Source organism: Adiantum capillus-veneris, chromosome 16, assembly GCF_014529385.1.
Source record: "Adiantum capillus-veneris isolate H3 chromosome 16, ASM1452938v2, whole genome shotgun sequence".
NCBI classification, from domain to species: Eukaryota; Viridiplantae; Streptophyta; class Polypodiopsida; order Polypodiales; family Pteridaceae; genus Adiantum; species Adiantum capillus-veneris.
The window spans coordinates 93,564,221-93,578,245 of record NC_140946.1 but is presented as its reverse complement, the minus strand read 5'-3'; the positions used below and the strand labels follow the sequence as shown (position 1 = coordinate 93,578,245).

General features: G+C 41.7%; 1 protein-coding gene across 5 annotated transcripts; it reads right to left on the bottom strand.

The window, feature by feature from the left end:
- Positions 1–498: 498 nt before the first annotated feature.
- LOC147439475 (pentatricopeptide repeat-containing protein At4g38010-like) lies at positions 499–7,111 on the bottom strand. Of its 5 annotated transcripts, none has more exons than XM_086485315.1 (2): positions 1,359–7,111; positions 499–1,254 (listed from the first exon to the last, which is right to left on the bottom strand). In XM_086485315.1, exon 1 carries the CDS (start codon positions 4,635–4,637, stop codon positions 2,763–2,765), a length of 1,875 nt encoding a protein of 624 aa, XP_086341441.1. In that variant the 5' UTR covers positions 4,638–7,111; the 3' UTR covers positions 499–1,254; positions 1,359–2,762. The 5 variants fall into 5 exon arrangements, with proteins under 5 accessions (XP_086341441.1, XP_086341443.1, XP_086341444.1 ...); XM_086485317.1 differs by having other exon boundaries at positions 1,365–7,111; XM_086485318.1 differs by having other exon boundaries at positions 499–1,511; positions 1,594–7,111.
- Between the last annotated feature and the right edge of the window lie 6,914 nt (positions 7,112–14,025).

The window sequence follows — 14,025 nt, the reverse complement described above, 5'->3', positions numbered from 1 at the left end:
TAAAGAAATGTGGGGCATTCGGATGATATTTAGATTGGCATACTCCGGTTCAAGATGTTTATCATAGATATCTACTTCCAAACCCAAGGGAGTTTGAAATGTCTAAAGAGGCACAACAACATCGCTACCTCTGCATCGTTCAAAAGATTTTTCCAAAGCTTCTGTAAAGTAGGCAGAATGGCTTTGAAACAATAACTAAGCCATTTGAAAACCTATGTTAGAGAGGTGTCAAAAGAAACAATTGTGAATCTAAGTTTGATAGGATTTTTGTGGAACTCCCAAACGATATACAAAAATGGTAATTTAGGATGGCACTTCAAACCAAGACTTACAAAAGTCTTAACATTTCAAGATAACCTCTTGCATTGAAAGATCACAACCGTTATAAGTTGGAAGTTTACTTCACCTAACAAGCTTTCTCATTTGAACTTGAGTCGACAAAAGAGATATCAAAGGAAAAAATCAATGAAACAAACGCAAAAGCAAACTATGCCAATCTTGACAAAGAAATATCAATATCTCACATTAATGGAAGCCCAAGATTGCATCGAGAACAAGATAATGAGTTGTTATCTGATACAAATAGTGGACTCAACACAAACAAAGTAAAAAGTGAACCAAAGTCCAGACAGAAACAGAAGGATGAGCGAAAGGAATGCTCAGCTTTCCCTTTGTGTGCACATTCCGCAATCCATTGTATTTTAAGAGATGAGAAGAGTTCGATGAGCTCCCCCCGTCTCTCTCAAACAGCCCCGCACTGGACATACTCATCCACACGAGCAGGTCAAGCACCACGGTGTTCTATAACAACCTTGCCTTGCAATTGTACGAAATGCAGGTGCCTCTGACCAAATCTTTGTTCCAAAAATGAGGCCACAAAGCATCTCAATTTAGGTGCTGAAAACATGTACCAGAACAGAGATCTCAAATGAAGTTTTGATTTCTGAGCTTCGCCTCTTGAAACATTCCCACATTTGGCGTACATAGAAGCACATTAACCCACAGTATTGTTTTGCAATGACCGAGCTTGCTTTGTCTTTTGCTGGCAAGCTGATTACCTTCATTTTTTTGTTTTGCTTCTTTCCTTGGCACGACAAGTGGTTTGCTTTTTGCTGGCACAGAAATGTTCCAAGTCTGCACCACGTGCATAGTCCAATTGATCAAGCTTTTCTGTATGGACCATAGGGCAGCTAATAGCAGTGCTGGCTCGTCCATCTCAAATGTTGCTATCATAGCGTAAATCTTTTACTTTACCTGCAATCAAGCAACAAATGCGGTTAATTTGCCTCAAAGTTTCAAAGTCTAAGTTAGAACTCACAGCCTTGAGCTACATGAACTGCATTGCACTCGGCACATACTGCAACCTTAGCATGGTGGCTTCCTTAAAGAATATAGTCACTAGTCTCAGTGTGCACTTCTTCCAACTGTGTGAGCCGCGCACACGTACATGTAGAACTTCTGCCAGTGACATGGCTCCTTCACCCTTTCTGCTGTAGCATCAGACAATCTGGCTGATAAAAAAAAGCACGGATTCTTGAATAGAGGGAGGATCATGCATTTATTCAATCAAAACACATACACATCTTCTCTTACAGCTTCCTACACCGCCCTACTAAATGAAACGACCGGTGCCTTTGATCATCTCTTCTTACTGATCGATTTCCCATCTCCTCATCAAAATTGTTCTTCAAGACAACCAAATTCGATTCAATGTGCTCATGGGATACTGCAAACAGTTCCAAAGGGTCTCAAAAACCTACCAAGATCAACTTACCATGTCTTGATGATAAATATAGCCGATAACAAAAAAAACAACAATATTAAAAGACTACAAACATAGGATAGGCTTATACAGCGGGAACCTAGCGTTAGCCTAGAACAATAAATAGATAGTCCCGTGCAATGTGTGTTATGGAGGTCATAAAGTGCATTTTCAGCGGGAATTTAAAATGCTCTCAATTGCTATCACCAAGCTTGCTCTCCTTGGTCTTGCTATAACGGATGGCATCATTAGTTACTGCGAGCTTGTAGTCACTGTGTTGGATCTTTGAGAATGGCCATAGACAACAAGTGGAGTATTGGGTCTTGGATATGCAGCTGACAAGATGAGTGTTACCTATGCATTCATGGAAAAACACTTGCCTGAAAAGTGACCTCCTCAGTGAAGATCAGGACGTGATCCATGCCAAAGTTGACTCCCTCTGTTCCCCTTCATGATCTAGGGGTCCAACTCTATGCCATTAATATACTATATGTACAATTGGACAGTATCCTTGTGAATCTGATCATGAGTCTGAGGAGCCTCTGGAATGATGTTCACAAAGAGAAAGAGGGCATAGCGGGATGCCTGTATTCGCCATGTAAGGATGTTCTTTTGTTCAGAATATATATGTACGATCAATGCCATCTCCTTCTGTTGCTGGTTAATGTTTTCCAAGTCTGATGCAGCAGATGCACCGCCCTGTTTTCTGGGACAGCTGTTTGAATACTGGTGTGCTAGAAATAAGCAGCTGTGATGTGACACTCATGTAAGAGAAAGAGCACAAGGACAAGTCAATCATGTGGCCATCATTATAAATGGACTACCTTCCGACAATAGCACTGAAAATTCACTTGCTGTTTTTGAAACCGAAAGAACCATGCTCTCAATGTTGCCTCCAAGGTCTGTGAGACGAAAGAAATTACCATCTCTTACCGAGCTGTAGCCTCACATGACATTCATTCATCAAACATTCCATGGTTAAACTGCCAGTGTCGCAATTTCACTCAGATGCTGCATAGACATTGCTGACACATATATAAGCTGAAATATCACTTAGTGCCGCATGCTGGAAAATAGTTTGTACAAGCCTCATCGCTTCCAAATTTTGACATGCAAACACAACACTAAACCAGACGGTTGAACTGGCCAAAACAGGCATGTCCTCGATTACTGCCAGCGCTTTCTCTAGGTGGCCTGCACGGCAAAAAAGATCAACCATGCAAGCTCGGTGTTCTAAACTAGGATCAATATGATGATGTAAATTCATACTTTCAAAGTACGCTTCTGCCTTGTCAAGTAAGCCCCTTTGGCTACACGTGTTCAGTACAGTGGAAAATGTGATCAAATCTGGCTCTATAGCTTCTCTGATCAATTCTTTAAATGATCTGAAAACAATTTCATCCTCTCCAAGCTGGCTATATCCACCCAAAAGTATGTTCCACGAAACCACATTCCGTGCTCGCATGTGGTCAAATACTTCTTGTGCTTCAATAATCATGCCACAATTGGCATACAAATTTACCAAAGCATTGCCAAGAGAGATGTTATTTTCCAGCCAGCCCTCTTTGACAACCTCACAGTGTATCTCTTGGCCCTGACAAGAGTCTCCAATGCTGCCACAGGCCTTCAAGATACACACAAAGGTGACATCATCTGGTGTGAAGCCCTCTGATCGCATACGCTCATAACAGTTTACTGCATCCTCATCATGTAGATGATGGGCATAACCAGCAATAAGAGAAGTCCATGAGATGACATCCACAACTGGAAGCTTGTCAAACACCTGTTGTGCTTCTTCTAATAGGCCACACTTGGCATACATATCTATTAATGAATTGCCTGCCAGAATGTTTGTTTCTAAAAGACCCAGTCTGAAGACTTGCGCATGTAGAATCTTCCCTTTCTGTATAGTGCCTGTGCTACCACAAGCCTTCAAGCTACATACGAAGGTCACTGCATCTGGGGAAATACCCTCCTCTTGCATTCGATAGAAATGGTTTAAAGCTCCTTCAACCCGCCCCTGTTGTGTGTACCCTGCAATAAGCGCATTCCACGAAACTAAGTTACGAGTGGGAAGGCCATCAAACACGTCTTGAGCCTTTTCCAGTGCACCAGATTTTGCATACATATTAATCAGCGTGCTACCAACAAAGACATTCTTCTCGAAAGTCCTCTCTCTTATAATAGCAGCATGTATTTCTTCACCCTTAATGGCATCACCCAAGCTGGTACAAGCTTTCAGAACACATGTGAAGGTGACTGCACTTGGAGAAAGGCCTTCCCGCAACATGCACTCAAAACACTCGAGTGCTGCTTCATCATGTTCATAGTGTGCATAGCCAGTAATAAGTGTGTTCCAGGAAACAACATCCTTAACAGTAAGCTGATCAAATACTTGCTGAGCTTTTGCGAGCATCCCACATTTTGCATAGAAATTGATTAGAGTGTTGCCCACATAAGTATTGCATTCAAGCAAGCTCCATTTGACAGCTTCAGCATGTAATCTACTACCTTTATGAAAATTGTTTTGCTTGACACAATCCTTCAGTAAAGACACAAGGATGATAGGATCACAAGCATTTTGCTTTACTAAGTGCTGTTTATTATAAGTAACCTCTTGCTCCTTTTCGCCTTCGCTTACTTGATTCTGTTCCTTATCGGCTATAATATATTCTGCAACTTTCAATTCCACTATTTGTAGCTCTTCTTGAAACCAGCTTTGATCTTTAAACGAATTGCTGGAGACTTGCCTGGAAGTTGCAAAGCTCAAGTCGGTCTGTGATGCATCACACTTAATCTCTGTGTTAAAAGAGAAAAGGCAAAGTGCAAAACCTTCACGAACGTCCTTTCTGATAATTAAAGGAAAACAGAACATGACGACAAAACTTTTTCACCATTCATGAGATCATTTATAATCAGGATATTCAAGCTGCACATCAACATAATCTTCAGTGTTCAAACTTCAACTTCGCAATCAAGAAAATTTATTACTTTCTCCCCTCCTAGATACATAAAATCCAGCCCACTTACTACAGAAGAAAAACCTAACGATCCATATACAACTAGCCACATGGGCACAAACTGAAAATAGAAAAAGACCAGGGGCCTAAAGAGGGTAAAACGTGCCTTGGCCACCCATGGAAAAGAGAAGATGACAGGTGCCTTTGAAAGATAGGGCAACCGGCTGCTCAAGGTCGGCGGGCCAATACCCACCAATTAGTACCATCTGGAACCATGGAGCTGAGGAAGCACAGAAGAAGGATGATGAAGATGATGGATTAGAAGAAACTATGTCACGTGTGCATTGCAGTTGCCCCACGTGGACAAGCTTCTGCTATAGTCTAGAAACAGTCATAGCTTAGGACCTAGCCTGGCACCCTTGTGAGCCTCTAGCAGGACGTGCATGTCCATGCCGGTCATAATTGCATACCCTCTCTTGCACAGATGGAACCAATTTCCCATTGTGGAAGAAGCAGATTTGGCATGTGTTGGTACAAAAGAAGCACATAAAACCTATAAAGCTCAAGGGGATAAAACCACAAGATATGGACGAAAATGCCAATGGAGCGAAATGGATGAATTGGCACTTTCTACCATTATGCTGACTTTGGCAGAAAGCGTTTACTTCAATGTAGCAGACGAGATGAACCTGTTAGAGCTATGTTCCTGTTGATCACATTGCCAGAAAGTTGGGACACTTTTTGCACAGCTTTGAGTAATTCTGCACCTCCAGATGGTTTGACCATAGCAGGTGTAGAAGGCAGTCTGCTTACTGAAGAAACCAACAGAAAGACAATGGACAAAGGCAAAGGACTGACTTTTGCGTGAAATTCAAGAGGGATTTCGCCAAAATGGACCCTTTAAAAGCTTATGCCAAACTGCAGAGTCTTTCGATGAGAACTCTGTCTTTTGATAAATATACGACAGCTTTCAAAGAGGCACTCACCTTTTGCAAGGTGGATTCTACGCACGCCGTGCACATGTATCTGTTGGGATTGCATGAGGACTACCGTTGGGCCTTGATTAAGGATAAAGCCCCGACTGACGTCGAGGATGCACTGGCAAAGGCGAGGACGTTCCATTTAATAAATGGAGCGAATTATGAGAAGAAAAGAACTACAGACCATCAATCCGGTGAGGGTGCTTCGAGGAAGTGACCCTGATTCCAGCATTAGTCCAAATCACCGCCAAGATCTTCTCAGGAGAAGAAGAAAGCCAGGAATGCTTCAGTTGCTGAGGCAGTGAAGAAGGGGGCTTGCTTCGGATGTGGCCAGACGGGCCACCAAATCAAGGATTGCCCTAAGAAGAAAAAGATGCAGAAACCGCAAGGCCGTCCTTCGGTTCAGATTCACGAGATCTCAGGTAACTTTGATGTTGTTCAAGTTGAAATCCATCATTTAGCACACAGTTCATGCACAAATTGTACTTTTAGCACCAAAGTGTTTGGTAAGCACGATCTTCTCCGTTTCCTCGGGAAGATCAATGGTCACGACATGACCGCACTCCTTGATAATGGAAGCTCACACAATTTTGTGGATGCAAAATTGGTGCAGAAACTGAACCTGCGGACGCAGAACAGTGACCATGAGTATCGCGTGAAGATGGCTCGTGGCGTGGATACGGATATATGGAATCGGATGGTTCCAGACTTGTCGCTCGAGCTGGCTGATTACAAAGAGAACCTGGATTTCCACATCATGCGCCTGGACAGAGCAGATGTTATTTTAGAAATTCCATGGTTTTATGATAAACAAGACTTATTGTATATAGACTATGTACATCACTCTCTTGTTTTTGTTAAGCAAAACATGCCTCATGTATCTGTGTTGCTTTGTAATCAGAAGTAATGGTTTTGCAATACCAGTTATTACTGCTTTGGAAATGTATGAAGAAATACAGTCTTCTGATGTTGACTTTTATCAATGTGTACCATCTGCCTGGTTTGATTCATTAGTGCTTGGTACTTCTGTCTCACTGAATTTCGTAAAAATATTTCATGTTCTTCTGTTGAACTTGGGGATTCCGACGAATCCAACCTTATCCAAGAAATCATGACTGATTTCAAGGATGTTTTCCTGATGATCTACCTCCTGGCTTGCCGTCTTCGAGAGGAGTAGATCATGGCATTGAGTTGGTGGCTGGTAGTCAGCCCTTCTCAAAGCAACCCTATCGGTTTAGTAAAACCGAGGAGGACGAGATTCAGCGACAGCTGAAGGATTATCTCGATAGGGGTTTTGTTCAGCCTAGCAAATCCCCATGGAGAGCGCCTGTGCTACTTTCTCGAAAGAAGGATAACACTATGCGCTTCTACGTGGACTACAAGGGGTTGAATAAATTCACTGTCAAGAACAAGTATCCTCCATGGAGCGTTGTATTTTACGAAGATAGATCTGCGATCAGGCTATCATCAGATACGGATCAAACTGGAAGATATTCCTAAGACAGGCTTCCATACGCGTTATGGTCACTACGAGTTTTTGGTCTTGCCTTTTGGTTTGACCAATGCTCCAGCTACGTTCCAGCAGATGATAATGATCTGCTGAGACCATTTTTAGGCAACTTCGTTGTTGTATTTCTCGATGATAACTTGATCTACAGCCGAAGTTTGCCTGAGCAACTAGTGCATATACGCACTGTTCTCGAAGTACTGAGAACTGAGAAGCTTTACGCTAAGGCTTCTAAGTGTGAATTCTTTAAGAAAGAGCTTCTGTACTTGGGTCACATCATTACTCGCGATGGAATTCGCGTCGACCCTGAAAAGTTGGATAAAGTGCGAAATTGGCCCATTCTCAAGAATGTGCGCCAAGTAAAGTCCTTTTTAGGCTTTACTGGATTCTTTCGCAAGTTTATCAAGGATTACTCCGAGTCCTCATCGTAAAGGTGATCCCCCTGTTGTCTGGAATGAGCGTCTCGACGAGAGCTTTCGGACACTAAAGCACTTGGTGACTACTGCGCCAATATTGCACATTGTGGATCCTAGCAAACCGTTTGTGGTTTAAATGGATGCTAGTGATTATGCTATTGGTGCGGCATTATACCAGGATGAACGTCCTGTTGCGTTTGAAAGTAAGAAGCTTTCTGACGCTGAGATGCGTTATCCAACGGAAAAAAGGAGCTTTCCCTTTCTGCATAAAGAAAAGTTGCTGGCTACGAACACTACTCGAGACACACGTCATCCGAAAAGAACAAAAAATCAAAGAGTCTTTTGAGTGACATGACAAACATTGCAAAGCTTATGGCAGTTCAACAGAGAGTCAGATGCAGATCGCAAGGTTGCGAAGCTGAACGTAAAAAAGTGCTTGGTACCCTCACAAATGCAATGCTGGCTTTGGATGTTGTAAAACATATCATAACAAGTGAGCATACAGATGTGTAGCTCCCACAAAATCTTGCTACGCATGAGTACAGAGCACTCTCTTTGTGGTCTTTGTACACTCAACACATTGATTTCAATGTTCTTTGATTGTATCTCCAAAGCTTGGGCTACAATGTTTACCGTTTTGTCTACATTGCATTTTTGCCTATAGTGTTTTACATTAAAGAGTGTCCACAACTACTCTAATTTTGCATGTATCGATTGGCTGACTGGGTTTCCAATCAAAAATCCAAAGGCAGTTCAATATTGGCTGATGATTCATTGGCAGCTTATGTGCATTTAGTCTACTAGTTTTGAGGTTTCATTGCAGGTTGATCTCGTGAAGACTAGGGTTATGTTTTCAATCGCGTTTTTGTTGTTTGACGACTCCAATGTTTACGTTTTTGTCTGCATTGTGTTATTGCCTATAGTGTTTTGACATTAAAGAGTGTCCACAACTACTATCGATTTTGCTAGGTTTTCCAGATCTGAAATCCACTTATAGGTTCATTATTGGCTAATGATGTATTGGCATGCTTATGTGCATATTAGTCTAGCTTTGTGGTTTTTGTGGTTGAGTCTACTGGTTTTGTGGTTTAAGTCTATTGATGCATTTCAATCTTCTGGCTGAAGTCCAATGGCTTATGATAGATTAGTGTCATCTGTGCTGGTCTGTAACTTTGTGGTTTCCTGCAGTCATGGATGACGAAGTGTCATTGTGTCTTGTTGTTGCCATACTCATATCAGCAATTATAGCATTGGGAGCTTATAGTTTTGATGGTCATGATGTTGAGTATTCACATCAAATTCTCTTCTTGAGTCTATGCATGGGTCAAGTTGTTCCAGCGAGCGGCTCGTATTGGAGGAGACGGCACGAAAACAAGCATGATGGTCCTATTCAAGACCGAACACATTCATGAATAGTGCTTGATGGCAGCTACACAGATCGGATGTTCAAGAGCAGGCTACGAATAAGAAGGACCCTTCGATTAAGACTGCACGCCTTGCTCCACATTTCATCGTGCCGACACTACTTTTTGCAAGGCAATACCAAGTTGAGAAACGAGTATGTGTAGCTTTGCATAGATTTGCTTCAGGATCAAACTTACAATTATTGCAGATATTTACTCCATCTCTACTTCTGGCAGCCACAAAGATCGTCATCCAGAGTTTGTGATGCTATATCAGCGTCATAGCAACATGACCTTTTCATCAAGTCCTTCACTAGAAAGAATGGCAAAGCCTAGCAAGGGCTTTAAGGCAACTCATGGAGTTCCTTTATGTAATAGATGCAAGGTTGTAGTCTGTACCCATAATTGCCCCACGAACCCACCAGAGGACTACTTCAAACAGAAAAGGTTTCCACTCTATCAATTTGCAAATGATGGTACTTCTTCAAAAGTGGTTGTTTGGGACTATGACATAGGATGGGAGTTCCATGCATGATTGAATGTGTTTCAACGTACCATCTAGGTCAGAGATGCGCATCAAGAGCCTAGTAACTATTGCATGCTGGGAGATTGTGCTTATCCTGCTCATTTGGATGCTGCCACCCTTCAAAGGTAGCAAATATGGATTATCTCCTCAACGGTTCTTTTGGAAGCACATACAATCTAGCTCACGAATGGCAGTGGAGCGTGCGTTTGGAATGGCTCAAGGCTCGCTTTAGAATTCTATTGAAGCTTTGTGACAATGCTGTTTCAGAATGTCCCTAAGATGATTTGCACAGGTTGGTATTGCACAATATGTGCATTCCATGGGAGGCATTTGATGATTGTGGGTACTAGAAGCACAACAAGGTGAGTTTTTTTGCACAAGCCGAGGAGGCAGTCTCCAACCCTATCCAATAGAAAGGACAAGGAACTAAACATCCTCATCACCACCCAGCCACGACCTGTATAGGCCTTAAAAGTTAGGCCTTCTATATTATAGAAACCCTCTTGACTGCATGTCCGTCGTGGCCCTTGGCCCTAGCCCATGGCCGTACTGGTCCTACAGCTTTGTCTTGACTTTACCCCCCCTTGGAGAAGCGTTTCGCCGCGAAAACACAAGTGATGGTATCTTTCATAAGAACACTAATGTTTTCTACCGTAACATCCTCATGGATTCCAACGTTTCATTTGAGCGGAACCCGTTTAGTAGGAGGTTCAATGAAACCAAGAGTAACATCTTGATTTTCACATGTTGTCCATTTTAACCATCTGATGTACCGGTTTCCTATCCAAACATAGTGTGTAGACTCCATTTAAAATGCCCATGAGCATGGTAAACGAGTTATACCAACACAGGTGTACCAAAAAAGTACCTCTTTTCACTTTCCATGAAATAACTTGCTGACATAACTCATCAGCCAAGTTTAAGTCCTTGACTTGTTCCCAATTTTCATCAGTCAATAAACAACCCCTACCCTAACGAGTGTTCAAGGTTGAAACCTGAGTTATACATGATGAACTACACCTAGTCGCAAACATGCTTTAACTTATAGTAAGCAAACACTCTAAGTAAGCAATAAATGCTTACTAATTGGATCTCTTGGTGCTAACGTACGCAACTTTGCATATCCTTCAACACCAGATTACACTTGTAATCTCCTATCCCCTGGATAACTGACAGTACTGAAGTGTGTTCCTCACGTTTACAGACAGTCGTCCCAAATGACTGGTAAATGGGAATCACAATATCGTGTAACATTGTTGAGAAATAACCATCGTGGTTAACTTGAGAAATCCACAAAACACCCAAACCGAGCCATGACCTCTATTGGGATTAGTAGACCCAAAAATATCTCATGGAGCTACTGCACATAGAGTGCAAAAATGCTTCATAAGCAACAACTTGAGGAATATGCATGCCGTTCCAAATCAGCCTTTGCTAAACACTAGGGCCCATAACACCTAGCTAGTGTGCATGCATTTAGCAAGAAACAGATCCGAACCTGTATATCCATGGTGATCCTTGACAATATTTATGGCAAATGTGATGCGCCTAGCACACATTAAAAAGGAATGTAAATAGTTTTGAAAAGAAACTAAATACTTTCAGTTGCAATCTTTGCAAGCCTTGCTGAAACGTCTGAATCACAATAGAAGGTGAAACATTGATCACTTCTAGGTATAGACAATGAAACTTTTTCATTAACAACTTATAGCCTTGCTATATGATAAACAACCATCTGTAATGTTGTTTAGCAGTACTTGTAGCTGAACAAGTCATTCTAAGTATCCGACAATTTTTGGCCACTGAAATTGCTCCTAATACGTCGTGCTGAAAATGGTCTAGAAAGCAGATGTGACCAGCACCTAGGGACTTTTTTGTGACACATTTGAAATAGGAGGTGCCAGTGTCAGTCCCAGAGAGTCATATTCGCCACATGTGGAATATTTCTCAACTAAGGATGTCTAAAAAAGAACATCCTTCAAGTACAAAATGTACTTGTGTGTGGAGGTAACTCTAAACACTCTGCGACAAGAGTGAGAGGGACCCTCATTCATTGCTCCACACTGGCTAAACCGAACTCCTTGAGTCCCTAGACCATGTTGTATCCCATGTGACAACATGTGCCAAATCGAATCCGACAAGTGGATTCATAACAACATAATGTACATTGGACACTACGACCCAAAATACTTGTTCCGACATGCCCTTGGCATGGCCCCGAGGGATTGAACTGAAGTTCAGTTACCCGTATTCAAATGCACAGGACACGTCTCCCACCTGTGAAAAAACCAAGCAACATTGCACTGGAAACCCTGGGTGTTGCCTTCGCAATCAAAACCCGTTGGGTAGAATCTATGTAGTCAACCCCTTGGTAAGACCCTTTGTAGAAACTACTCAACTAGCAGGTAACGGTAACCAACATAGTTAACCGTGTACAGAATGATGAGAATCAACTTGAAAAGTTGAATTTTTTCGCTACCGCATGGTAGATTGCGAAATTCTTTCCTTGAAAGTATAACGAGAATAGATCAAATTGTGATCTTCAATGCCTATGGGGTGATTTAGTAAGCACCCGCATCTTACCCCAAAATAGTGCGTCCATAGACACTCGTAGTGCTATAGAGAGAGCAAGAGATCCACACAAGGGGAAAACCTAGCTCTTATGGATAGCCATGCTGTCGCAATGAATGTTGCATCTAATATCCTGGTAGAAATTAGCCGAGTTGAGTTTATGGTTATCAATAACTCAACTCGAGTGTCGCACTGAAACCATGTCATGCAAAAATGACACCCTAAACATCTGTAAGGACAAGACTCTTGCTTGTCCATTAACGTCGTTGTGTTACTCCAATGGGTAGATCTGTTTGATCTTAAGAACAATCACCCAAGGAGTGCCAACAGTTGGGTTGTACCCGAGATCTGACAATGACTCTTAGTCAGCGTGTGTGGCTCATAGCCCTTATGGGAATTAGTGTTCAATCGACGAAAACGTGAAGACTAATGTAGAGGGTGTCATGCCCAATTTCTGGCTGAGAGTTAGAGCACCTTGGCTCATGCCGTCTCCCAAAGAAACATGTATCAAAATATTATTAAAAAGTTTTCATTATTCTTCAAGAGAATTAAGAAAGAGAGAGAGAACAAGAGCATGCTGAGCTGAGGAACTTTCCTTAAATTTTTAGAGTGTGTACACAGGCTGTGTGCTCTTTCGCATCTTATGCCTAAATTGCAACTTTCCTTAAATTTTTAGAGTGTGTACACAGGCTGTGTGCTCTTACGCATCTTATGCCTAAATTGCAACTTATCATATAAGCATTCCACAATTTCCATTATGACTCTCTCATCGAGAGAGGTAATAGAAAAACAAAAAACTCAATCTAACCCACCTACCATCATGCAGGGGTCGTGAATTTATGAGACAACTTAGCATTGGCACTTTGCCTGTAAAATAAGTTCTAGATTTAGGTTCCTTTTAGTGTTGTTGTGTGTTGATAGCAACCAACAATCAATTAAACAATCCATTACTTAGTATGTCATTGACAGAGTGCGTCTGTGGATAGCGGAAGCGTAAATTCATGAGGTGGTAAATTGAATCCACCTAACTACATGTCTTGCATGTAGAATTGTAACCCTCAACGAGAGTGATGGCCGCAAACGTGAGAGCCAACAAAAGTGCCTTGCTGCTTCACAAAACTATCAAAGCACTTTGCTTGCAGCACAACATAAATATTGTCTAAAATAAATGTGAAAATATGAAAAAACAAGCAAAACTTAAAATGTCTACACTGGTCATCTCGTTGTAACCAGTTGTCTTGAAATTCTGAAGGAAAAACTCGCTGGAAGATGGCTCATACCCATAGGTGCACGCGAGAGAGTTGTCGTGTACATCATATACCCCCTTTTTGCATGTAATGAAAGAACACGTTGAAAAACTGACAATTCCTCCAAGGTTTTATGCTCATAGCATAAGCCATACGAGAAAATTTCAATGCAAGATGCCGAATTGGAAGCCTTGCTTCCCTTAAGAAATTATGGAGTTCAGGCTTCTGGTAGGTTCTTGATTACGGCGCAGAGCTAGATGAACTGTGCACGGGAGTTAGCATATGTATTATTCATATACACCTACATGGAATTTAAAATCATGGAAATTTTTTCCCGATTCGTATGCTAAAATCATTTCCAAACTTTGGAAAGCGTGATGCCAAATACCAAAAGGAACCTTGCTTCACATAAGTACTCATGTAGTTCTGATGCGGATAGCAAACAGATACTCTTGCCAGTTGACAAGGGCATTGCAAAGAAAGTCGACCTTGTTGAGTATTCACAGCTAATAGACCATGTCAAATTATATTATGTATTGAAAAATCAAAAGAAAAAATTCGTGCAAAGTATGTACCTCGTACCTGATTGGCTGGATTATTGTAATCCTGAGGATTTGTAGACGGAGCTCTGCTCCTATGATGTCTTAGAAAAA

Bases quoted from the DNA above. Each gene is read 5' to 3' on its own strand.
- LOC147439475 (XM_086485315.1), bottom strand. From the start codon at position 4,637: ATGTTCTGTTTTCCTTTAATTATCAGAAAGGACGTTCGTGAAGGTTTT.